This window comes from Suncus etruscus, chromosome 19 (assembly GCF_024139225.1).
Source record: "Suncus etruscus isolate mSunEtr1 chromosome 19, mSunEtr1.pri.cur, whole genome shotgun sequence".
Classification (NCBI taxonomy): Eukaryota; Metazoa; Chordata; class Mammalia; order Eulipotyphla; family Soricidae; genus Suncus; species Suncus etruscus.
In genome coordinates, this window is record NC_064866.1 from 1,906,764 (window position 1) to 1,930,459 (window position 23,696).

General features: G+C 46.2%; 1 protein-coding gene and 1 non-coding gene across 2 annotated transcripts; one reads left to right on the forward strand and one right to left on the reverse strand.

Annotated features, from left to right (window-relative positions):
- Positions 1 to 6,388: 6,388 nt before the first annotated feature.
- THEM5 (thioesterase superfamily member 5) lies at positions 6,389 to 17,513 on the reverse strand. Its single transcript, XM_049765950.1, has 6 exons — positions 17,391 to 17,513; positions 14,491 to 14,698; positions 10,811 to 10,949; positions 7,747 to 7,857; positions 6,546 to 6,670; positions 6,389 to 6,432 (listed from the first exon to the last, which is right to left on the reverse strand). The coding sequence occupies exons 1-6, from the start codon at positions 17,511 to 17,513 to the stop codon at positions 6,389 to 6,391; spliced, it is 750 nt and encodes a 249-aa protein (XP_049621907.1).
- A 1,216-nt stretch (positions 17,514 to 18,729) lies between these two features.
- LOC125997660 (U6 spliceosomal RNA) lies at positions 18,730 to 18,836 on the forward strand. The gene has a single exon (XR_007491699.1). It is a non-coding gene; the product is annotated as a U6 spliceosomal RNA (small nuclear RNA).
- The last annotated feature ends 4,860 nt before the right edge of the window (positions 18,837 to 23,696 follow it).

The following is a 23,696-nucleotide window of genomic DNA, read 5'->3' on the forward strand; positions in this document are numbered from 1 at the left end:
GAAGGAAGCCTTGCTCAAGAGTTGGGCATCTCCAGCCTATTTTTGGGTCTGAAACTTAACCCCACGAGAGGAATGCAGGGGTGCATTCTTTGGATGGGGTTGTGGTCTGTTGATATTGGGTTTGGGTACTAGAGACAAGCAGTGTTCAGAGACTACGTGGTCATTATCCTTGAATGCAGCTTCTGGTGGTGCTCAGGAGGACCATAGCCAGTTCATGGGATCGGATCTGGGTATCCTGCATGCAAAGCAGATAGCTCAGAACTATCTCTCTAAGAAATAACTACATTGAGAACTATCATAACAATGGGAATGAATGAGGGAAGTAGAAACCTGTTTAGAGTACAGGTGGGGGTGGGGTGGGGAGGAGGGAGATCTGGGACATTGGCGATGGGAATGTTGCCCTGGTGAAGGGTGGTGTTCTTTGCATGACTGAAATCCAACTACGATCATATTTGTAATCAAGCTGTTTAAATAAAGCTATATATTTTATATTTATTATAAATTATATATTTATATTTATATTATAAATTATACATTTATTATATTTATATTTATATAGATATAAAGAACTATCTCTTTGGTCCCCTTGCTTATTATCTTAAAAAGACTTTGATTAAAAAAAATTGAAGTTCTGTGACTTACAATATTATTATTGTTGTTATTGTTACTATTATTTTTTTAATTATTATTTTGGTTTTGGGGCCACACCTTGTGATGCTCACGGGTTACTCCTGACTCTGCACTCAGAAATTGCTCCTGGCTTGGGGGATCACATGGGATGCTGGGGATTGAACCTAGGTCAACCACGTGCAAGGCAAATGTGCTATCACTCTGGCCCCATGCTTTCAATATTATTATTATTATTATTATTATTATTATTATTATTATTTTTGAATCACACCCGGCGGTATTCAGGGGTTACTCCTGGTTCTATGCTCAGAAATCACTCCTGGCAGGCTTGGGGGGACCATATGGGATGTCGGGACTAGAATCAATGACCTTCTGCATTCAAGGCAAACACCTTACCTCCATGCTATCTCTCTGGCCCCGCTTACAATATTTTTAATGATGATTTCCCATATATATAATTCCAACACCACACGAATCACCAGTGTACCCATCTCTTCTCCAATTGATTCTTCCTTTCAAATTCAGCCTTTTGGCAAAACTCAGTTTGGTAGATTAGTTTCTTCCATTGTGTTGTCTTTGGTCCTTCGTTGCTATCATTAATTCCTACATATGAGTCATTCTGTATCCATCCCTTCCCTTCTGACTGACTTCACTCAGCATGGCATCCTCTAGTTCTATTCATGTCACTACAAATGTCATGATTTTATTCTTTCTTTCTTTTTTTTTTTTGGTTTTTGGGCCACACCCTGTGACGCTCAGGGGTTCCTCCTGGCTATGCGCTCAGAAGTTGCTCCTGGCTTCTTGGGGGACCCTATGGGACACCGGGGGATCGAACCGCGGTCCGTCCTAGGCTAGCGCAGGCAAGGCAGGCACCTTACCTCCAGCACCACCGCCCGGCCCGATTTTATTCTTTCTTAGAGCTGCATAGTATTCCACTGTGTGGTATGTAGCAGAACTTTGTGATTTAGTCATCTGTAGTTGGGCATTTCAGTGGTTTCCCTATCTTGGCTGTTAATACTAAATTCTGCAATGACTGTACACGTGTGTATGTCATTGCAAATTAATGTCCATGGTTTGGGGGGTAGACGCCAAGAAATGATATCACTGGGTATTATGAAAATTATATTCTTTTTTTTTTTTTTTGGTTTTTGAGTTACACTTGGTGGCACTCAGGCCTTACTCCTAGCTCTGCACTCAGAAATCACTCCTGGCAGGCTCAGGAGATCATATGAGATGCTGGGATTTGAACCACCATCTGTCCTGGATTGGCTGCATGCAAGGCAAATGCCCTACAGCTGTGCCATCTCTCTGGTCCATATATTTCTATATTTTTTTGATTATTGCTTTCCATAGAGGCTGAACCAGACAACATTCCTGCCCCCCATTTATTTTAGCCTGAGAACTCAAGTACAATTATCTGTCTTCTTCCTTTTCTTGACTGTCTAGTCTAGAGGGAATATATTTCTCTTATTCTTTTGGGGGAGAGGGTGCATACTCTATACCTCAGGAATCAGTCCTGATAGAGCTTGGGGGATCCTAGGCAATGCTGGGGATTAAACCTGTAGTTAGACCGCTGCACTATCTCCTCATCCAAGACCAAGAAACCCTTCTCTTGGTCTCTTGGGACAGATGAAATAAAGATACTACCTTTCTTCATGAATAAAGGACAATCAGATTTTGGGTATAGGATGATTTAGAGGCGTATTCCCCAAGTGGACAGTATCTTGCATCACTGCCACATTTATGTTTTGCTTACCAATCCTGTTCCTTATCAGAAAGAGTTTTATTCTCTGATTCCCTAAATCCCCCAGCATCAACCAACCCAGACCTCAGAACTCATCCTTTACTTTCCAGAGGCAATTTTCACTAGCTAAGGCGATATTGGTAACTCTCCCCAAACTCAAATTTCCCTTTGTTTATGACCTGTACTCAAACCCTGTGGTGTGGTGTGGCTTAGGGAAAGAGTTCTCCCCTGCAACTTCCTTCCTGAACAATCTGAGGCTCTAATACCTTTGCTGTGATTTCTCTCTTCCTTCCCCTGGCTACCGGACATCAATGTCTGCATAAACTTATTTATATGTTTGTTTTTGTGCACACCTGGTGATGCTCAGGGGTTACTCCTGGCTCAGCACTCAGAAATCACTTCTGGTAGAGCTCAGGGAATGTCTGGGGATTGAATCACATGGGATGCCCTGGGTTGAACCCTACCTGTTGTAAATCTCTCCAGTCTTATTTTAAATTAAAATTGTGGGGGGGCAGAGTGATATTTTTGTTTATTCTGGGGCCACAATTAGCAGGTACTCAGGGCTTCTGACTGTGCTCAGGGATCACTCCTGGCAGGGCTTGGCGGATCATATGGGGTGCTGAAGACTGAATCCAGGTCAGTCACATGTAAGATAAACTCCTTACCCTGGACCTTCCTCACTACCCGTATGTTGAAGATGACAGATATTATCAGCCAACTTGCATAATGACTTCTAGATTCCAAGAGTTGGCCTTTATGGGAGTGAGAATCAAATTCAATTTAAGATGTCTGTGCTTTGCTGTCTCTTGACAAATTTTTCTTTCTCAGAAAGAGGTGTCAACCCGATTGCTCTTCATTCTTTTGCCACTAACCTCACCCATGTCATTGGTAACTGCTACTAAGTGTTTTGTCCACTGAGTCACATCTTCCTGTGGCCACTCTCTATCTCTGTCTCTCTCCTGCAGTGGGGTCTTTTCCCACACAGGCGTGGTTGATATGTTTTCCTGAACCAAATCCATGTCCTTCCTCTTTTTCTCAACAAACAGCCTTGCTGCCCAGTCACTGAGAAAGTTGAAAGTATCGTGCTTACCCCTCAATTACTCACCCCATCCTGTTCCCTAATCCATGCCACCTCCTTCCTCTTGCCCTGGATTCTCAGAGGTTGTCCTGTGAGCTGTCTCTGCTTGGGCTCTTGATCCCTGTCAGGCCATGTAGCTCTTCTGTGACACGTCATTTTTTCCTTCTAGCTTCTCTCTGCTGATCCTTCAAAAACAAGTTATAAATAGGGGCCAGAGCAGTGATGCAAGCGGTAGGACATTTGCCTTGCATGCGCTGACCTAGGATGGACCGCCGTTTGATACCCTGGCTCCCATATGGTCCCCCAAGCCAGGAGCAATTTCTGAGCGCATAGCCAGGAGGAACCCCTGAGTGTCACTGGGTGTGGCTCAAAAACCAAACAAAAAACAGTTATAAATAAACTCAAATCTCCTATTTGTTTTTTTTTGGGGGGGGCACACCCAGTGATTCTGGGAAATCATGGCGTGCTAGTGATTGAAGCCAGGCATCTCCATGTAGAACTCATGCTCCAGTCCCTTCATGCAGGTCCTTTGACCCCCAACTATTATTCAAAAAAGCCACAATAGACACATTTCTACATATTTTTTAGGAAGGGGGCACACTTGGCGATGCTCTTGGCTTACTCCTTGCTCGGCATCAGAATTCTTCCTGATGATGCTCAGGGTACTACAAAGGATGCTAGACGGGGTGGTGTCAGTCACATGCAAGGCCAACACCCTCCCCACTGTACTCTAGCTTCAACCTCCACATCTCTGTTCTTAGGGTTGATGTTCGTGTCTCCCTCAGCAGTATGTAGATTTTGATGCCAGCTCTTTGGAGATATGTCTCTTCCTCGTCTTCTCCTCAGCACTGGACACTGCTGAATGCATCTTCCTGGGACTTGGTTCTTCTTGTCTGACTTTAAGTCTTAGAGTGGCTGAAGTTTCTGTTTCTTGCTCCTCTCCTTGTCCTCCCCCCCCCCCCCCAACCTGAGGTGGCTGCACTCTCCCCCCTTTCACTCTATATTATCCCACTCTGTCTTCAGACTGATGATTTGCAGACTCAGTGGTTCAAGTCAACAATTTGCAATTATTTTGTTTTGTTTTTATTTTTTGGGGGGGTTACACCCTGCAGCTCTCAGGCAGGGCTTATCCCTGGCTCTGCCCTCAGAAATCACTCCTAGCAGGCTAAGGGACCATATGGAATTCCGGGATTCGAACCACCATCTGTCCTGGATTAGCTGCATGCAATGCAAATGCCCTACTTCTGTGCGATCTCTCGGGCCCATCCATTTGCAGTTCTAAGTCATAATATCTGGGTTCCTGTAGTGCTTGCCACAGGTTGGAAGTTCCATGGCTGCATCAAGCTATTGAAGGGGCCTGTGAGGTGCAGCTGCTTATTTCTGTCAAACATGTCCCTCTCTACTCCCTGTGAGGCCAGCTGGAAACCCCAAGGTAGAAACTCAAACCCATCCTCAACAGCTTCCCTTAAACCTCAAGCCCTCATGTCCCACAATGAACTAATAGCCCAATTCTTTTTCTGTTCTACCAATTGCTCTCTCACTGCTCTACCTGGTTAAGGTTCTTTCATCATGCCTCAGAAGCTCCCTTACCCAAATTCCCACCTGCCATCTTTCTGGGATCTCACTACCCCCAAATGCTTCATCCCCAAACTCCAAACTTTAAGTCATTTCCCTGGCCAAGCCCTAGAAAAACTCCCCTTTGCCTACAAGATGAAGTTTGAACTCTCAGAGGGATCCAGGAAGATTTCCTGGCCTGGTCTCTCCTGCTTTTGTTCTATTTACTTCCCTGTTTTTCTTTTTGGTTTTGGTTTTTGGGTCACACCCGTTGGTGCTCAGGAGTTACTACTGGCTCTGCACTCAGACACCGCTCCTGGCAGGTTCAGGGGACCATATGGGATGCCGAGATTCGAACCACCATCCATCCTGGGTTGGCCGCATGCAAGGCAAATGCCCTACCGCTGTGCTATCTCTCCGGCCCTACTTCCCTGTTTTTCTTATCCACTCAACGCCATGGTCTTCTTCAAGAAATCTGCCCTGCTCTCTCTGAGCCCCTACCCCAACTCTCCCCTTAACTTGAGGACCTTTCGTTCCCCCACCTGGCCTGCCTGGTTCCCACCTAAGACTTGAGCTAGTCTCTCTTGAGCACTGACACAGAGAAAGACTTTGTGTTTGTGGCACCTGGGAGTAGATGGGCCTCTGAAGCATTGCCCAAGACCCACAGCTGTGTGGATGTCATCATTGGGTGGCCTCCATTGATGGCATTTTCACATCAATGTGAAATTTCCCAGGAAGGCCTGGGAAAGTGTGTGTTTGTGTGCTTATATGCATGTTTGCAACTGTGTGTGCAAAATGGAGACAGACACACAGAACCTAGACCAATTTTTTAAAAACTTTATTTATTTATGATTGATTTCTGGGTCACACCCAGCGGTGCTCAGGGGTTACTCCTGGTTCTGCACTCAGAAATCGCCCCTGGCAGGCACAGGGGACCTTATGGGATGCCAGGAATCAAACCGTGACCTTCCTGGGTTGACCACATGCAAGGCCAATGCCCTACTGTTGTGCTTTCTCTTCAGCCCCACCTAGACAAACTTATTTTTTGGAAGTAAAACAGGTGTTACTGGAAGGTACTGAGGAAAGGGAGGGAGGAGAGAAGAAAGGAAGAGAGTAATAAGTTCAAGAGAAAATGTGGGTGTCTCCAAAGCTGGAGAGTGCACACCCAGCAAAGTAAGAAAGTTCACATCTCAGGAGGGCCACATGTACATGCGGGCATCATGCATCAACCCAAGGAACACATATGCCCTAGATCAATTTTGAATTCCAATGTAGCTCCATCTTGAACTGAGCATTGAACTGTGGGATTACTTATTCAGAGCGAGGTTCTCCTACTCCTCAATTCCTGGGGCTCCAGTCTGTCCCTTGAAGATGGCGCCATGTTATTGGGGTTCCTCCTCTTCAAGTGGAAGCTGAAGAAAAACACCTGCAAGAGAAGGGGTGTCTGATTTTTAGGCCCCAGATACCCACTTTCTAGTCCTGCCCACCTGTCCTGGATCAGGCTGGGATGACCCAGAGGCTCAGGGTGAACCTTCTTACCTGAGCATTTGGCGTAGACTGTCTGCTCGTCTCTACTCTGAGCAATGCAGGACAAATGCACTTGCTGCTCATCAGTCTTGGTCACATCCACGTTCAGTACAATCAGAGAACGAACAGGGATGAGGCTGCGACAGGAGGCAACTTAGCCCACCCACCTGGGCAGATCTGTGACCACCTTTCATCACCTCCTTCCACCCCGCCTCCACCCCAGGCTCTTCTTCCTCCAGCCCTGTCTTGAGCATCAAGTGCTCTGGGACCAGGCAGAAGAGATTCTATCCTGGCCGGGGAGCAGAGGGGGTGGCTTGGAAACAGGCTGGGTAAGGCCCCAGCTGCTGAAGATGACCGCCCCTGAGATGAAAATGGCTTGACCTCTGCCAGACTTTACTTTTTATTTTTTGTTCTATGATTCACAGCCAGTGGTATTCAAGGGTTACATCTTTTTTTTTTAACATTTATTATTTATTTATTTACTATTTATTTATTTATTTATTTATTTATTTATTTATGTTTTGGGGCCACACCCAGTAGCATTCAGGAGTTACTCCTGGCTCTGCACTCAGAAGTCGCTCCTGGCAGGCTCGGGGGACCATGTGGGATGCCCAGGAATCGAACCCTGGTCTATCCTGGGTCGACCGTGTACAAGGCAAATGCCCTACCCACTATGCTATTGCTCCAGCCCCTCAGGTATTACTCCTGGTGGTATTCAAAAGACCATATGGGATGCCAGGGATTAAATCCGAGTCAGCTGCATACAAGGCAAACACCTTCCCCACTATACTATTGCTCTGATCTACACCTACTTTTTTTTTTTAAACTTTATTTATTGATTGGGTTGGGGGCCACAGCCAGAGGTGCTCAGGGTTACTCCTGGGTCTGCACTCAGAAATCACCCCTGGCAAAGTTGGAGACCATATGGATGCTGGGAAACGAATCAGGTTCCTCCCAGGTCCGCTGCATGCAAGGCAAACACCCTACTGCTATGCTATCACTCCAGCCTCTACATTTTTGTTTGTTTGTTTGGATTGTTTGGGCCACATACAGTGATGCTCAGGGTTTATTCCTAGCTATGCACTCAGAAATCGCCCCTGGCTTGGGGGACCAAATGGAACTCCAGGGGATCGAACTGTGATTCGTCCTAGATAGCGTGGACAAGGCAGACGCCTTACCGCTTGCGCCACTGCTCCGGCCCTGGTACACTTACTTTTTGAACCTTATGTTTAGGTTCACTGTGAAGAGTCCCTCTGCTGCCAGGTAGGCGGTCTTGGAGAAGGTCTCGTCTATCAAGGCTGTCAGAGAACCTCCATGTGCATACCTGAGGGAGGCAGGGGCTGGGTTGAGGCCAGGGGCATAGCTCCATGGTCTCCCAGACTTGAGTGGGACACGCTTCTCTCTGCCTTCCCCAGACCTGCTAACCCAGAAAGGAAGAAATTAGCTGCCCTCGAGCCAATGTCTTGGCCTTCAGTCCATCTTTGCAACAACTGATATGAATATTTCTGTTTGTAACTTTCTTTTTGATTGTTTTGGGCCACATCCAGTGATGTTCAGGGCTTACTTCTGGCTCTGCTCTCTGGGGACCATTAGGGGAATCAAGGATAGAACATGGGTTGGCCATGTGCAAGGCAATGCATGCTTTGCCTGCTAGATATCACTGTAGGCCTGCCAAAACTTTCTCCTAAGGAAATTGTGAAAAAATACAAAAAACTAAAAATCTACTCTTCCTGCATTGCATTAATTGAGGGGAGGTTGAGTGGCAGCAGGTTTGCTGTCACCCTCACAGTGATCAAAAGAGGACAAAAGAAATTGGTGTTTGACAGGAGAGACTGTTCAAAAGACTGAGCATGGGCTTTGCCAGGAGTAAAGCCTGGACATCACCAATTCCTCGCCTCCAACCCATGTTATAAAATAAATTGGTGTCAAACATGCCCATGTTATTACATGTTATTCCAACCCATGCTGTGAACCCAGAGACTCCTGGCTTTGATTCTTCAAAGACTTCTACTCCTCCAGCTACCTGGCAACCTTACTGCTGGCCAGGTACTAATCTCTTTCCTGAACCCCCTTATTCCATGGCCTCTGTGTCTAAAAATCTTCCTCTGTCTCTCCTCTAGGAACCCTGAATAAAAAATAGCCATACCCTATCCTATGCTGGGGTACACTTCCTCAACAGGGCGGTGAGGCTCTAAGACCTGGGTAGAATGCTAACAAGGCCCCATGATTGCATGTATTCCAGTGTAAGTCCGTGCTCTTGTTGTCCCCTGGGGTAACCCTGGTGACACGGAGCTACCTGAGTCCTTAGCAGCAGAGATCTGAGCACGCAGAAAACCCCAGATTGTTTTGGATTGCAGTGGATTCATCTCTCTGTCTCTCAAAAATCAAACATGACCACTAGCTTTTAGAGGCTGCAGCAGGGACAGTGTGGGAAGAACGGTCAGTTCTGCACTAGGTTACTTTCAAGTCTGGAGGTAGCAGAGGGCAGGACATGGAGCAATGAGTTTAGATTCCAAACTTCTGGATCAGGGGCCCAAGTCTAACCTTGACTATGAGTTTTGAACAAGAGTCACTTGCCCCCTGGGGGCTCCATCTGGCCAAGGAAGGCCCAAAATATCTTGGGTCTGCCATAAGCTATGACTCATGAACTTGTCATGTATATAAAGCCAGAATATTCTGTTCCTCGGCTCCTCTTCTTTTTTTTTTTTTTGGTTTTTGGGCCACACCCGGCGGTGCTCAGGGATTACTCCTGGCTGTCTGCTCAGAAACTCCTGGCTGTCTGCTCAGAAATAGCTCCTGGCAGGCACGGGGGACCATATGGGACACTGGGATTCGAACCAACCACCTTTGGTCCTGGATCGGCTGCTTGCAAGGCAAATGCCGCTGTGCTATCTCTCCGGGCCCCTCAGCTCCTCTTCTTACCTGCAAGCATTATTATTCCTGGGTTTGGGACAGGAGATTGAAGACCAAAGAGAAAATGGGTTGTTTTTATTTCCTTTCCTTTTTCCTTTACCTTTCTCCTTTCCTTTCCTTTCCTTTCCTTTCCTTTCCTTTCCTTTCCTTTCCTTTCCTTTCCTTTCCTTTCCTTTCCTTTCCTTTCCTTTCCTTTCCTTTCCTTTCCTTTCCTTTCCTTTCCTTTCCTTTCCTTTCCTTTCCTTTCCTTTCCTTTCCTTTCCTTTCCTTTCCTTTCCTTTCCTTTCCTTTCCTTTCCTTTCCTTTCCTTTCCTTTCCTTTCCTTTCCTTTCCTTCCTTTTCCTTCTTTTCTTTTCTTTCCTTTCCTCTTTCCTTTCTTATTTCCTTTTTCCTTTCCTTTCTTTTCCTCTTTTCTCTTTTTCCTTTCCTTTTCTTCTTTCCTTTCTTTTCCTTTCCTTTCCTCTTTCCACTTTCCCCTTTCCTTTCCTTTCTTTTCCTTTTCTTTTCTTTTCTTTTCTTTTCTTTTCTTTTCTTTTCTTTTCTTTTCTTTTCTTTTCTTTCCTTTCCTCTTTCCTTTCCTATTTCCTTTCCTTTCTTTTCCTCTTTCCTCTTTCTCCTTTCCTTTTCTTCTTTTCTTTCTTTTCCTTTCCTTTCCTCTTTCCTCTTTCCTCTTTCCTCTTTCCCCTTCCCTTCCCTTCCCTTCCCTTCCCTTCCCTTTCCTTTCCTTCCCTTCCCTTCCCTTCCCTTCCCTTTCCTTTCCTTTCCTTTCCTTTCCTTTCCTTTCCTTTCCTTTCCTTTCCTTTCCTTTCCTTTCCTTTCCTTTCCTTTCCTTTCCTTTCCTTTCCTTTCCTTTCCTTTCCTTTCCTTTCCTTTCCTTTCCTTTCCTTTCCTTTCCTTTCCTTTCCTTTCCTTTCCTTTCCTTTCCTTTCCTTTCCTTTCCTTTCCTTTCCTTTCCTTTCCTTTCCTTTCCTTTCCTTTCCTTTCCTTTCCTTTCCTTTCCTTTCCTTTCCTTTCCTTTCCTTTCCTTTCCTTTCCTTCCAAGATCAGTAGTGAGTAGCAGAGTAGAACCAAAAACCTAATTGACTCCCTAATTTCCATCTTGCCCTCTTCCAAATTTTCTTCTCAACAATGTGGCTTCTGAGATCTCCGGTGACCAGAAAATTCCCAGATCTCAAATATAATCTCTGCTGTGTTCACACAGCTGGGAGGAGACCAGATAGCTCAGAAGGGCCTTTCAGACCCGAGATACTGTGTCCTGCATGTCCATCACACCGATTGGGGAGCGTGGCTGAGCCCCATACCTGCTGAGCTGGGCACAGAAGCAGCCAGGGACATGCCTGGCTCAGTCCTGCTGCTTGCCTTACCCTGGGGCCCCCTCCAGGTTGGGGCCCGGCTGGAAAAGACAGACAGACTTCAACTCGGTTGGGTGGAAGAAGATGACATATTCATAGCCTTGTCCTTCCTGCGGGATGCAGCGCGTAAAAATGCGCCAGTCACTGTTATCTGGAAGAGAAGGGAAGGGTGGAGAAGGCAGTGGTGGGTGAGGTCTTGGGAAGTGGGGTGCAAGCCATGGGGCCTGGGCTTATTTATCCAGGCCTTGTGGCTAATCTAGGATCACAGACTGAGTTCTGTCTCAGGCACAGGGTGAGGAGAGATCTGGGGGATCTAGCCTGACCCTTGGGGTCTTTCATTCTAAGGAAGGGGTACTGCACTTCCTCAAGGAGCATTCATTCAAATCTGAGGGAAGGTCCCAGGCAGAAAGTATCAGAACTGAGTCAAAACCTGAAATGGATCTTAAACATCAGAATGCAAAAATAAAACTTCTGGGGCCAGAACAGCACAGTGTGTTCAGCTTGCAAAGGCTGACCCAGGTTCAATCCCCGGCATCCCAGATGGACCCCCAAGCCTGCCAGGAGTGATTCCAGAGTGCAGAGCTAGGAGAAAGCCTTGAGTACCATTGCGTACGGCCCCGACACAAAACCCAACAAAATCACAGTAAAATAAAATCGCACTGGCTTCTGACTCTTCGAGCTCATGTTCTCCCCTCATTACGTGTCTCTGTCTTTGTCTCTCAGCTCCTTGCTTACTCTTTCAAGTTGTATTCTCTCTTGAACAACATTCTGTTCCTTCTTTCTACTTCCTGGAATATTTCGAAATACATTCCATTCAGTAAAAACTAACTTGCTTCAAAAACAAAACTCCCAGGCCAGGAATGAGCTCAAAGAACTGGAGTACAGGCTTTGCAAGAGAGAGGCCTGGATTAGAATTTGGTCTTCTGCTGGCAGCAACACTTAAAAACTAAACTTGGAGTAGATGTGAGTGGGTCAAAGAGATAGCACAGTGGTAGGGTGTCTGCCTTGTGCAAAGTCGATCCAGGCCAGATGGTGGTTTGAATCCCGGCATCTCGTATGGTCCCCCGTGGCCGCCAGAAGCGATTTCTGAGTGCATAGCCAGGAGTAACCCCTGAGCACTGCTGCATGTGACCCCCCACAAAAAAAAATTAGCTGTGAGCACCACTGGGTGCAACCACCAAGCCAAACAAAAGCCATTGGTTATTTACATGTCATTTAAAATGACGAGTTTAAACAATAAGATGTCTATCGAGAAGTCCTCCAAAATTCTGAGTTTTGCCTACAAGGAGTATAGCAACTACATTAATTTTGAATGGACACAAAATCCTTTGACAACATTATTTGGGGATGGGGAAGGTAGAATAGTGTGTAGGGGGCTTGCCATGAGGTGGCTAAAGTGGGTTTGATCCCAGGAACCCCATATGGTTTGCTATGTACCACCAGGAGTGAGATATATATATATATGTATATATATATATGTATATATATATATACGTACATATATATATACATATATATATATATTTGGTTTTTGGTTTTTGGTTTTTGGGTCACACCCGGCAGCACTCAGGGGTTACTTCTGGCTCCATGCTCAGAAAATCGCCCCTGGCAGGCACTGGGGACCATATGGGATGCCGGGATTTGAACCACCGTCCTTCTGCATGAAAGGCAAACGCCTTACCTCCATGCTATCTCTCCAGCCATTATTTCTTTTTTTAAAAACATCTATCTATCTATCTATCTATCTATCTATCTATCTATCTATCTATCTATCTATCTATCTATCTATCTATCTATCATCTATCTATCTATCTATCTATCATCTATCTATCTATCTATCTATCTATCTATCTATCTATCTATCTATCTATCTATCTATCATCTATCTATTTATCTATCTATCTAATCTATCTGGCGGTGGGTGGTGCTCAGGGATTACTCCTGGCTCTGTGCTTAGAAATCACTCCTGGCAGGCTCGGGGGACCATATGGGATGCCAGGAATACAAACCTGGGTCTGTCCTGGGTTTGCCATATGCAAGGCAAACGTCCAACCACTGTGCTATTGCTTCGTGCCCCCCCCCCCTCCAGGAGTGATTTCTGAGTGCAGAGCCAGAAGTAAGCTCTGAGGACTGCTTGAGTATGACCCCAAGCTCAAACAAACTACATAATTTTGTTGCCATTCCTTTTTTGGGGGAGGATCATAATAATCTCTCAAATATTATTCAGGGGACTATTCCTGTGTTGGGGTTCCCCAGAGTACTTTGGTGATACAGACCACCAAGTGGGGCCTGGCCTTGAGCCTGGGCCCACTGATTCCAGCCTCTTCTACCATTTCTCTGGCTCTCCCCTGATGTTCTATGTGGTGCATCTGAGTTTGGTTTGGTTCTTGTTCCATCAATCCTTATGAGCAGGAAATCAGTAGGGATAAATGAGAGAAAGGAGAAAACAGCCGCAACAACTACATACTACGTACACACATATATGAGAAAAATGCCTCAGTGTGACTTTACAGGGGTGTCTGGAGAGCTCCTCTGGGTTCAGCTGAGTGGGATGGCATGTGGAAGCCTGCATTTGCCCAAGGGTGAAGGGAGGAGGACTGGGGGTGGGGAGGACACCAGCTCCGAGGAGAGAAGAGACAGGCAGTAGAGCTGGCATTTCTCCAGGGGTGCCTCCCACCACCTTTGGGGTTGAAGCAAAAGCTGTCCCGAAACCAGGTCTTCCCAGAAGTGCAGAGGGAGGGAGGGACAGAGTGATAGAGACAGAAAGAGAGAGGGACAGAGAGAGAGCTAGAGAGACACACAGAGAGAGGGAGAGACAGGAAAGAGTGAGAAACAGAGGATAGAGAGAGACAGAGAGGGAGGGAGAGAGGGGAAGAAAGAAGAGATAGAAAGGGAGAGAGACAGAGGAAGAGAGAGAGGGAAACAGAGACAGAAAGTGACAGAGAGAGACAGACAGAGAGGAGAGAGGGAGAGACAGAAATAGAGAAGAGAGAGAGGTATAGAGGAGGAAAGAGTGGGAGGAAGGGAGAGACAGCAGGGAGAGAGGAGAGAGGGATAGAGAGGGGAGAGATAGGGAGGAGGAGAGAGGAAGAGAGAAAGAGACAAAGACAGAGATAGAGACAGAGAGGAGCAAAGAGAGACAGAGATACAGAGAGAGGGAAAGAGGGAGAGATGAAGGAGAGAGAGGAGAGGGAACGAGAGAGGGAGAGAGGGAGAAAAGAGAAAGGGGAAAACAGACAGAGAGAGGAAGAGAGGAAGAGATAGATGGGAAGAGGGAAAAGAGAGGAAGAAAGAGGAAAAGATGGGGAGAGAGAAGAAGGGAGGGAGGGAGAGAGAGGAGGAGAGAAAGAGACAGAGACAGAGAGGGACAGAGAGAGACAGAAAGATGGAGAGACAGAGAGATACAGAGAGACAGAGAGGGACAGAGGAAGAGATGGAGGAGAGAGGAGACAGAGAGAGGGAGAGAGGAAGAGATAGGAAAAGAGGGGTGAGAGTGAAGGAGAGAAAAAGGGGGAGAGAGAAGGAGGAAATGGAGAGAGAGGGAGACAGAGAGGGAGAGATAGAGGGGAAGATAGGAAAGAGGAATAAAGAGGGAAAGATGAGAGAGAGCAAGAGAGAGAGAGAGAGAGAGAGAGAGAGAGAGAGAGAGAGAGAGAGAGAGAGAGATATGCCCCACTCAGGCTGGGCCTTACCTGAGGCATCCTCACACCCCAGCCCGGAGGGGAGCTTGAGCCCCTTCACATGGTCCCGGTTGGACTTGAAGGAAGGCAGCTTGACCCAGCCTTCCCCCTTGGTCTTCCCCATGAACTCTTGGTATAGGCTCAGCATGTCGGGACACCAGCTGGCATTGGGCACCGCATAGTCCTTCGTGTCTGGTCTTTCCACACAGAATCTCGCCACCTGAGCAGAAATGGTGGTTAGGGAGATGGGACAGGTATGGAGGTGTCAGTGGCTGTGCCCACAGGACCCCCAGTCTTGTATGGTCCAGGCCTCTTGGACACCTCAGAAGTCTTGGTGAGTGTTAACTTGAGAGAAGCGACTTGTCTTTCTCTCAGAAGAAAGGAATTGCGGGGCTGGAGCAGTGGCACAAGCGATAGGGCATTTGCCTTGCACTTGATAACCTAGGACGGATTGGGATTTGATCCCCCAGAATCCCATATGCCCCCCCCCCCCAGCCAGAAGCAATTTCTGAGCACAGAGCCAGGAGTAAACTCTGAGATTCTGAGCATCACTGGGTGTGGCCCTCCCCTCCAAAAAAAAGGAATTGGGGCTGACAAAAGTCTGCTGCTCTGTGACCATCCAGGATGATGATTTACTTTGAGAGATGTTGAGCAATTTTTAGGTTTTTGGATTGGGGGGGGGCACACCTCATAGTACTCAGAGTTTACTCTTGGCTCTGTATTCAGGGATCAATTCTGGTGGGGATTGGGGGACTCTATGGGAGGCTGGGGGTCAAACCTAGGTTAACTCATTGCAAAGCAAGCCCCTTACCTGCTGTACTATTGCTCTGGACCTCTGAGAAGTTTTTAGAGATGACATCAGGCCCTAGGAACAGGTGGCGATGGGGACGTTGCTAAGATGGGCAGCTCTGAGCAGGATAGTGGATGGACATATTGATTGATTGATTGACTGATTGGTTTTGGAGCCAACCCAGCGGTCCTCAGTGGCTCTCCACTCAGAAATCACCCCTGGAAGGCTGGGGGGACCATATGGAATGCCAGGAATTCAACCGGGTCCCTCCCAGGTCGGCAAGGCCAATGCCCTACCGCTGTGCTATCTCTCCATCCCTAATGGACATCCTTGAGCTTTCTCCGAGACAGTTGTAGTCGGGTGTTGTGATGTGGAATACCGCCTCCATGGTTCCTCCCTCAGGGACAAGTCCTATTCTGTACAGGACACGGAAGGCCTGCCTAGGCAAGATGGCACCTCTGGAACCTGTCTGGGGAGCCCTAGAAGTGTGGCACCCTCTGTGGGATGAGGAATTTGCAAGGTCTGTGAGAGGAAGATACGGTTGAGTTCTCACATGGAGAAGCCTCCATGAATGGTTGCTCCAACTTGGGCATTGGCCCAAGTACCTGAGGAGGAGAGAACCTGAGGAATATATGGTGAGACCAGGATCAAAATGTTCTGAGCGGGGGCTGGAGCGCTGGTGCAAGTGGTACAGGGTTTGCCTTGCACATGACTGACCTAGGACAAACTGCGATTTGATCCCCCGGCATCCCATATGGTCCCCAAAGCCAGGGGGAATTTCTGAGCACAGAACCAGGAGGAAACCCTGAGCGTCACCAGGTATGGCCCAAAAACAAATAAAAAAAAAAGTTCTGAGGGGGCCAGAGAGATAGTACAGATGAGATAAGATGTATAGATAAGTGGATAGATAGATAGATAAGATGGCAGGATGCTTATCTTGCATGCCCAGGACCCAGGTTTGATCCCTGATATCCAATATGACTCTCTGAGACTCACCAGGACTGATGGTCGCTGAGCACAGACACAGGAGTAAGTGTCTCCCAAAAAAACCCAAACCAACCCCAAACCCAAGTATCCCCAATTCCCTGACTCTGTAGAGCATCTTCTTGCTGTTAACCTGATTTTCCACATTGCCCCATGCCCCTACCTGCAACTGGAAAGAGGAAATTTGGGGTGCTTTTTTACATTTAAATTTAACTTTTTTTTTCCTTTTTGGATTTTGGGCCACACCCTGTGACATTCAGGGGTTACTCCTGGCGATGTGCTTAGAAATTGCTCCTGGCTTGGGGGACCATATGGGATACCGGGGGATCGAACCACTGTCTGTCCTAGGTCAGATGCGTGCAAGGCAAATGCCTTACCGCTGCACCACCGCTCCAGCCCCACATTCAAATTTAACTTTAAGTGTGGGGTTCTCCCAAGATCTATTCATGGACCTAGGGGTCCCTCCCAACATCTCTCAGTCATGGGACTGGTGGCCCAATGCAAAGGACAGAACCAAGATGTGTTGTTTTGGATGCTGTGTTGCAGGAAATCACCAGCCTCCTTGATAGGGTTCAGGGCTCTCTAGGGTTGCACCCAGTGATTCTTTGGGGGTACTTTGGTCATATGATGCCAGTCATGGGGCTGGAGAGATAGCAAGGAAGTAGGGCGTTTGCCTTGCATGTAGAAGGTTAGTGGTTCGAATACCGGCATCCCATATGGTCCCCCGAGCCTGCCAGGAGCGATTTCTGAGCATAGAGCCAGGAGTAACCCCTGAGCACTGCCAGGTGTGACCCAAAAACCAAAAAAAAAAAAAAATGATGCCAGTCATAAAACCAGATCTCCTGCATGCCTAGCATATATCCAGCTCTTCAGGTCACTCACTCTTTAAAGTTTGGGGCTCTTTTTCGATTGGTTTTGAGGTCACACCCAACAGTGCTCCAGGGTTACTCCTGGCTCTGCACTCAGAAATCGCCCCTGGCTGGCTAGGGGATATATAGGATGCCAGGAATCGAACCAGGCCCCTCCTAGGTTGGCCACATGCAAGGCAGACACCCTATCACTGTGCTATCTTTCTGGCCTCTAGTTGGGGTTCTGAATAAGTCTAAGGAGCCTCCTGTCCAGCTCTGAGCTGACTCACCAAGGCATCTGGGGAAGATCCGAAGGCAGAGGCAGGGATGACTCTGGGCAGGATGCGGAAGGCTCCAGGGAGGGCCTGGGGAGGGACCAGTCTTGCTGCCACCTGAAAGCTCTTCCTTAACATGTCTCACAACTGCAGGTTCCCTGCTGAGCAAATCAGGAAAAGCTTTCCAGCCAGGGGTTCAGGCTCTATTCAGGCCTTCTTGCTTTGGCTGCTGGAGTCCCTTGCAAGTAGAACACAGAGACCAGACAGGGCTGGCTGGGAGCACGCTGGGGTTTTTCTACCCAGGGCCTCACCCCACCCAGTGTTGGGGAGGGACCTAAGCTGTCTGGGCATGAAAGCACAGCCTATCTCGCCTATCATCAGGAAGAAAGAATTTATTTTTTAAATTCGTTTTTTTGGGTTACACCCAGCCATGCTTAGAGGTTACGCCTGACTATCTACACTCAGAAATCACTCCTGGAGAAGCCAGCTATTGAATCCAGAGGGGGCCACATGCAAGGCAAGTGCCCTCTTACCTGTCTTACTACCGCTTTGGCCCCAGAAAGAAAGGGAGGAACAGAGAGAATAGCAGGCAGGTAGTTTCCACAGATTGGTTATTGCATCAAGTATTGTGATGAATGCAGGTATGCATGTACCCTTTTGAATGAATGTTTTTGCATTTTGGGGATAGATACAAAGAATGGTATTGGTAGTTGGTATGGGAGTTTTATTCTTTTTTTTTAATTTAAATTTTATTCCTTTTTAAAATTGGATAGAGGTTGAACCAGATAACACTTCACCATTAGTCTATGAGGGTTTCTTTCTCACCACACCCTGGCAACACTGGGTGTCTCCAGAATTTTGATGTGTCATCTTCACTGAGGTAAGATATGTCAATGTTGTTTTGAGTTGCATTTCCCCAATCATAAGTGATGCTGAGCTCTTTTAAAAAATAAGGCTCATGACCATCTGTATGTCTCTTTTGGGAAAGTAGACATTAATCTCTGCATCAAATTTGGGGATATTTTTTAAAATTATCTTTATTTAAACACTGTGATTACAAATATGATTGTAGTTGTATGATTACAGTCATGTAAAGAACACCCCCCTTCGCCAGTGCAAGATTCCCACCACCAATTTCCCAGATCTCCCTCCTCCCCGCCCCATCCACACCTGCACTCGAGACAGGCTTTCTACTTCCCTCATTCATTCACATTGTTATGATAGTTTTCAGTATAGTTATTTCTCTAACTGCACTCATCACTCTATGTGGTGAGCTTCATGTCATGAGCTGCACCTACATGGGTAAGTGGGGGAAAGAATGGTTGGGACTGAGGCAGTAAAAGATTAGAAATAAGTGCTCGCTTCGGCAGCACATATACTAAAATTGGAACAATACAGAGAAGATTAGCATGGCCCCTGCGCAAGAATGACACGCAAATTCGTGAAGCGTTCCATATTAAAAAAAAGATTAGAAATGAGCTTTGTAGGGCAGTATCAAGGTCACAATACAAGATGGATATTATGCATATATAAACTATATGCATATAATACTATCAATATATATTGTATGCGTGGGGGCACTAGCCCCCGCATGGTTTTTGAACTGGAGACCAAGGAGAAAAAATTTCCAGTGACTGTCCCAACATAAACCAATGCTAGAATGGCTCACCCTCCTCCCAAAGTGCATTCCCATTAGTGTAGGGAGAGGTAAGGGGAAAGCCTGATGACCCCTTTAGAGTCCACCTGGACCGGAGCCCAGGGAAGGCCTGGAGTCCAGGGAAGAAAAAGGAGGATGGCTGGGGGCCTGCCAAGCCTCCCAGCACTCCCTAGGCTAGGGAGAAGGCCTCCGGCATGGGGCCTCCAAATTTGGGGATATTTTTGTGAGTGCTTTATAGATCTTGATACCTTGATCTGAGGTATTTTCTACTATTCATTATGGTATCTTTTTTTTTATATTAGGGGTTGAGTTTCTTTTTTTTGGTTTTATTTTATTTTTATTGTTGACCACACCTGGTGGTGTTCCGGGGTTACTCCTGGCACTGTGCTCAGAAATCACTCCTGGTTGGCTTGGGGGACTATTTGGGATGTTGGGAATCGAATGAGAGTCAGCCACATGCAAAACAAGTGCCCACAAAGTATACTATTGCTCTGGCCTTGAGTTTAAGTTTCTTTTGCTGCATGGAAATTTTTTCATTCTGTGTTGTAGATGAAGCCAGTGATGTTGAATTCCAGATGAGTTCGTGATTGGGCAGTTTAGAGTAGGGTGGGACAGCAGAGGACAAATGCTTAAAGATTAAAATCATCTGGGGTTAACTTCAGAGAGATTACTCAGTTGATTTTAGGCAAGACTGCACTACTTATAATGTGCCTCAGTCAATCAGATTAGGAAAAGTAGGGTGTGATCTCTGTGGGTTTAGGGAAATAAGTATCCCATAATATACTCCTTTCTTTAATGAGACACTGCAGATAGCCTGACAGTCCTTATTAGCATTTTCACAAGCCAATTGTTTCAATAGATGTTATCTCTTCATACTTAATCTGTCTCTGAATTCATCCCTCAGTTTCCCAATAAATTCTGCATATGGTTCGGAGACTCCCTGAAAAGGTTTTGTGTAACTTCCTTTAAATACAGCAACAATCTTCTCCCAAGCCTGCCTGCTGCCTCATGGACATTAGCTAAAACAGCACAATGCAAGGTAGCTTGCTTTTGGGGATCCTGCCCCTCTCCCTCCCTCACCTATTACCATCTCATAAGTCAGAAATCCTGAAATTTGTTCTCCCAGAATGGTCCACATTGTGGAATGTTGCCTGGGCCTCATCACTGAACCACATTTTCCTTTGTATGTATTGAGAAGATCTTAGGTAGTTTCTAGCAACACATGAAAATCTTGGGAGGGTGATCCAAAGTGCACTTTTATTCCAGCCTGTATGGTATTCATTATAATAAGAGGCATAGGCCCATATGAAGCACAGGCCTTTTTTTCTTTTCTTTTCTTTTTTTTTTTTTTTTTTTTTTTTTTTTTTTTGTTTTTGGGCCACACCCAGTGCTGCTCAGGGGTTACTCCTGGCTGTCTGCTCAGAAATAGCTCCTGGCAGGCACGGGGGACCATATGGGACACCGGGATTCGAACCAACCACCTTTGGTCCTGGATCGGCTGCTTGCAAGGCAAACACAGCTGTGCTATCTCTCCGGGCCCAGCACAGGCCTTTTTAAAGTTACTGAGTCCATCTTCAAGCCTTTATAAGGTTTTCCTCCAGATGAATGGGGAAGAAAAAGTAAATGCAGCATGAAGTGGCTGGTCAGGAGAAGGAGGGTCATGTTAGCCAACGCCCAATGACCACCATGGTGATGATCCCGGAGTGGATCCAGTCATTCTTCCTGGTCCATTGCATATGGGCTCACTCCACTCTCTGGTTTTGTTATCTCCCCAGTAACCCAGAAAGCCTGTTACCTCACTCACCGTTTTTGGCCCTGTGTTGAGGTCCCTGTTCTTAGGTTCCTGTTTTGGCACTAGGTGTGGTGTAGATGACACTGGTGATGTTGGACTCTGAGCAAGTTCGCATTGGGTGGCTTAGCATGGGGTGGGACAGACAAGGATGAGTGCTTTCAGATTCAAACCATCTGGGACTAACTTCGGGAAGATTATTTGGTTTATCTTAGGTCAGAGTAGGGACTGTCACATTATAAGTATAATATGAGTCATAGATACAAAATATGTGCCTCATACATTATGTAATGTGTCTCAGCCAATCAGATTAGGAAAAAGTAGATGGTGAGCTCTGTGTGTTTAGAGAAAAGCAGGTGTAAGCTCTGTGTGTTTAACTACAGATGTGGTCCCATTCGTTTTCTTTTGTTTGTTTGTTTTTGTTTTTGCTGTCTTTGCCTCTGTGGTCATCTCATTGAAGATACCTCTATGGTCAATATTCTGGATAGCTCTGCTGATGTTTTCTTCCAAGTATTTTGTCACCTTCTACTTTACTATAGTGGTTTATTAATTCTTTTTCTTTTTTTTTGTTTTTTTTTGGGCCACACTCTGTGAGGCTCAGGGGTTACTCCTGGCTATGCGCTCAGAAGTTGCTCCTGGCTTCTTGGGGGAACATATGGGACACTGGGGGATCGAACCGCGGTCCGTCCTAGGCTAGCGCAGGCAAGGCAGGTACCTTACCTCCAGCGCCACCGCCCGGCCCCCGGTTTATTAATTCTAAGGGTAGTTTTGGTAGAATTCTTAGGGTTTCAATATATAGTATCATGCAGTCTGCATATAGTGATAGATTGACTTCTTCATTTCCAACTTGAATCCCTTTTATATCTTTTTCTTGCTTGATTGCTGTGGCAAAGACTTCCAAAAGTATCTTTTGTGTGTGTGTGTGTGTGTGTGTGTGTGTGTGTGTGTGGTTTTTGGGTCACACCTGGCAGTGCTCAGGGGTTATTCCTGGCTCCATGCTCAGAAATTGCTCCTGGCAGGCATGGGGGACCATATGGGACGCCGGGATTTGAACTGATGATCTTCTGCATGAAAGGCAAATGCCTTACCTCCATGCTATCTCTCCAGCCCCTTCCAAAATATCTTTTTTTATAATATTTTTATTTATTTAAACATCTTGATTAAAAATATGATTGTGATTAGGTTTCAGTCATGTAAATAACACCTCCCATCTTCAGTGCAACATTCCCACCACCAATGTCCCAAATCTCCCTCCATCCCACCTGTACTCTAGACAGGTTTTCCAGTCCCCTCATTCATTCTTATTTTTTTAATATATTTTTTAAGTAACATGATCATTTTTGAGTTACAGTCATAACCAGAACACCCCTCTTCACCAGTGTAACATTACCCCCTTCCCCCTTCCCATCCCCTGCCTGTATTCGAGACAGGCATTCTACTACAATTGTTTTTAAGTTCAGTAAGTTGTATTTTTTTTCCTTAAAGGAAAAAAGTAAAAAAAAAAAAATGTAAAGGTGTGATAGTAGCAATCACTGTTGTTTGCATAGGTCCAGGAAAATGGAGAAAATGGAAAAAAAAATTCTTGACCTGATTACAAAAAGGCCTCACCTCAGTTTATTGGCATAAAACAGACTCTGGGTTCCAGGCAAACCAGTCCATCCAACTCCAGTCATTCTCAAGGTCCCGGTGAAACTTTTTCACACTTTAGCTGTTGTTGATATCAGATTCTTATATTTAAAGACTCTGGATTCTGTACATTTCTTTCATTGATGTCAGGCTGATGTGGAGCATCCTCTAGTTTCAGCATACCATTCAATGCGGAGCGATCTGCCCTGCATGCAGACTGTTGCTGAGTCGTCTGGGTGTTGGGAGCACTCTTTGGAGTAAGTCAATGCCAGAGCAGTGGTAGGTCTTCCCTGGTAGAGGCTTGGATCCTGGTAATGTTGAAGACAATTGTGGTTGTTTCCATAGAGGGTATCCATTGTTCAGGTGTGTATGGGCGATGCCCATTCTTCTGAGGCCTGAGCCAAATTATTATGCCAATGTTCAGGGTAAAAGGCCTAACTACATTACCAAATTTGTGTCCCCATCTCTATTAGATAAGAACTTGTTTGCATATGTATTATTTCCCCCATTTTAATGTGCCTATGCAAAAGAGAAGCAATGCCACAAGATATTGTTGATGCATCTGGGGGCTGACGAATAAAGCCCAACATTCCCCGTAACTTGGTACAAACATGAAATCTATACAGAGATATTCTTCTACCAGTATTGCTTATAAAACAGATCTCAAAGGGGGAAAATCAAACAATCAAATAACAAATCCAGTGGGCAAAATTGTCACTATATGAGGATATTCGAAAAGAGTTATAGATGTTAAGGGAATACATCTGAGATATACAAAGGAGATACACGTGACCCTTTTATGTTTTGGAAATAGTCAAGAGGGAGGGTTTTTTTTCCGAGACACCACTTTGGTCTGTGATTGGACAAACGAAGAGAGCATGGAGCCATGTCCTCCACTTGTTGCCTGCTGAAGCTTCCGACTCCCCGAGAGGCTTTTGCTTCCTAATTGCTGGAAGTTGAGAGTTCAGCAGTCCCCTCCCAGCCCCTTGCAGGAACAAGGAAGCCTGGGGTCTCTTTTAAATTGCACCTCACTGGAACCCACTTGCTGGGACCCTGAGCAGGTGTCCAGGAATAACCCTGGGACGGGGAGGAAGGAGAGAGAAGGCTGTGGGGGAAAACCCAGGCTGCATCTTCACCTTATCTTGGCCAAAAAGCCTACAGCATGGAACCTTGCCGTGACGCATTGCCTACTGAAGCTTCAGACTCCACACAAAAATTACTGTGAAAGATATGTAACCCACCTTGGCCA

Bases quoted from the DNA above. Each gene is read 5' to 3' on its own strand.
- THEM5 (XM_049765950.1), bottom strand. From the start codon at position 17,513: ATGTTAAGGAAGAGCTTTCAGGTGGCAGCAAGACTGGTCCCTCCCCAG. The intron at 7,858-10,810 runs GTAAGGCAAGCA...TGCCTCCCTCAG, and splicing joins AACCTGGAGGGGGCCCCAGG to GTATGCACATGGAGGTTCTC. The intron at 6,433-6,545 runs GTAAGAAGGTTC...CTTCTCTTGCAG, and splicing joins AGTCTACGCCAAATGCTCAG to GTGTTTTTCTTCAGCTTCCA.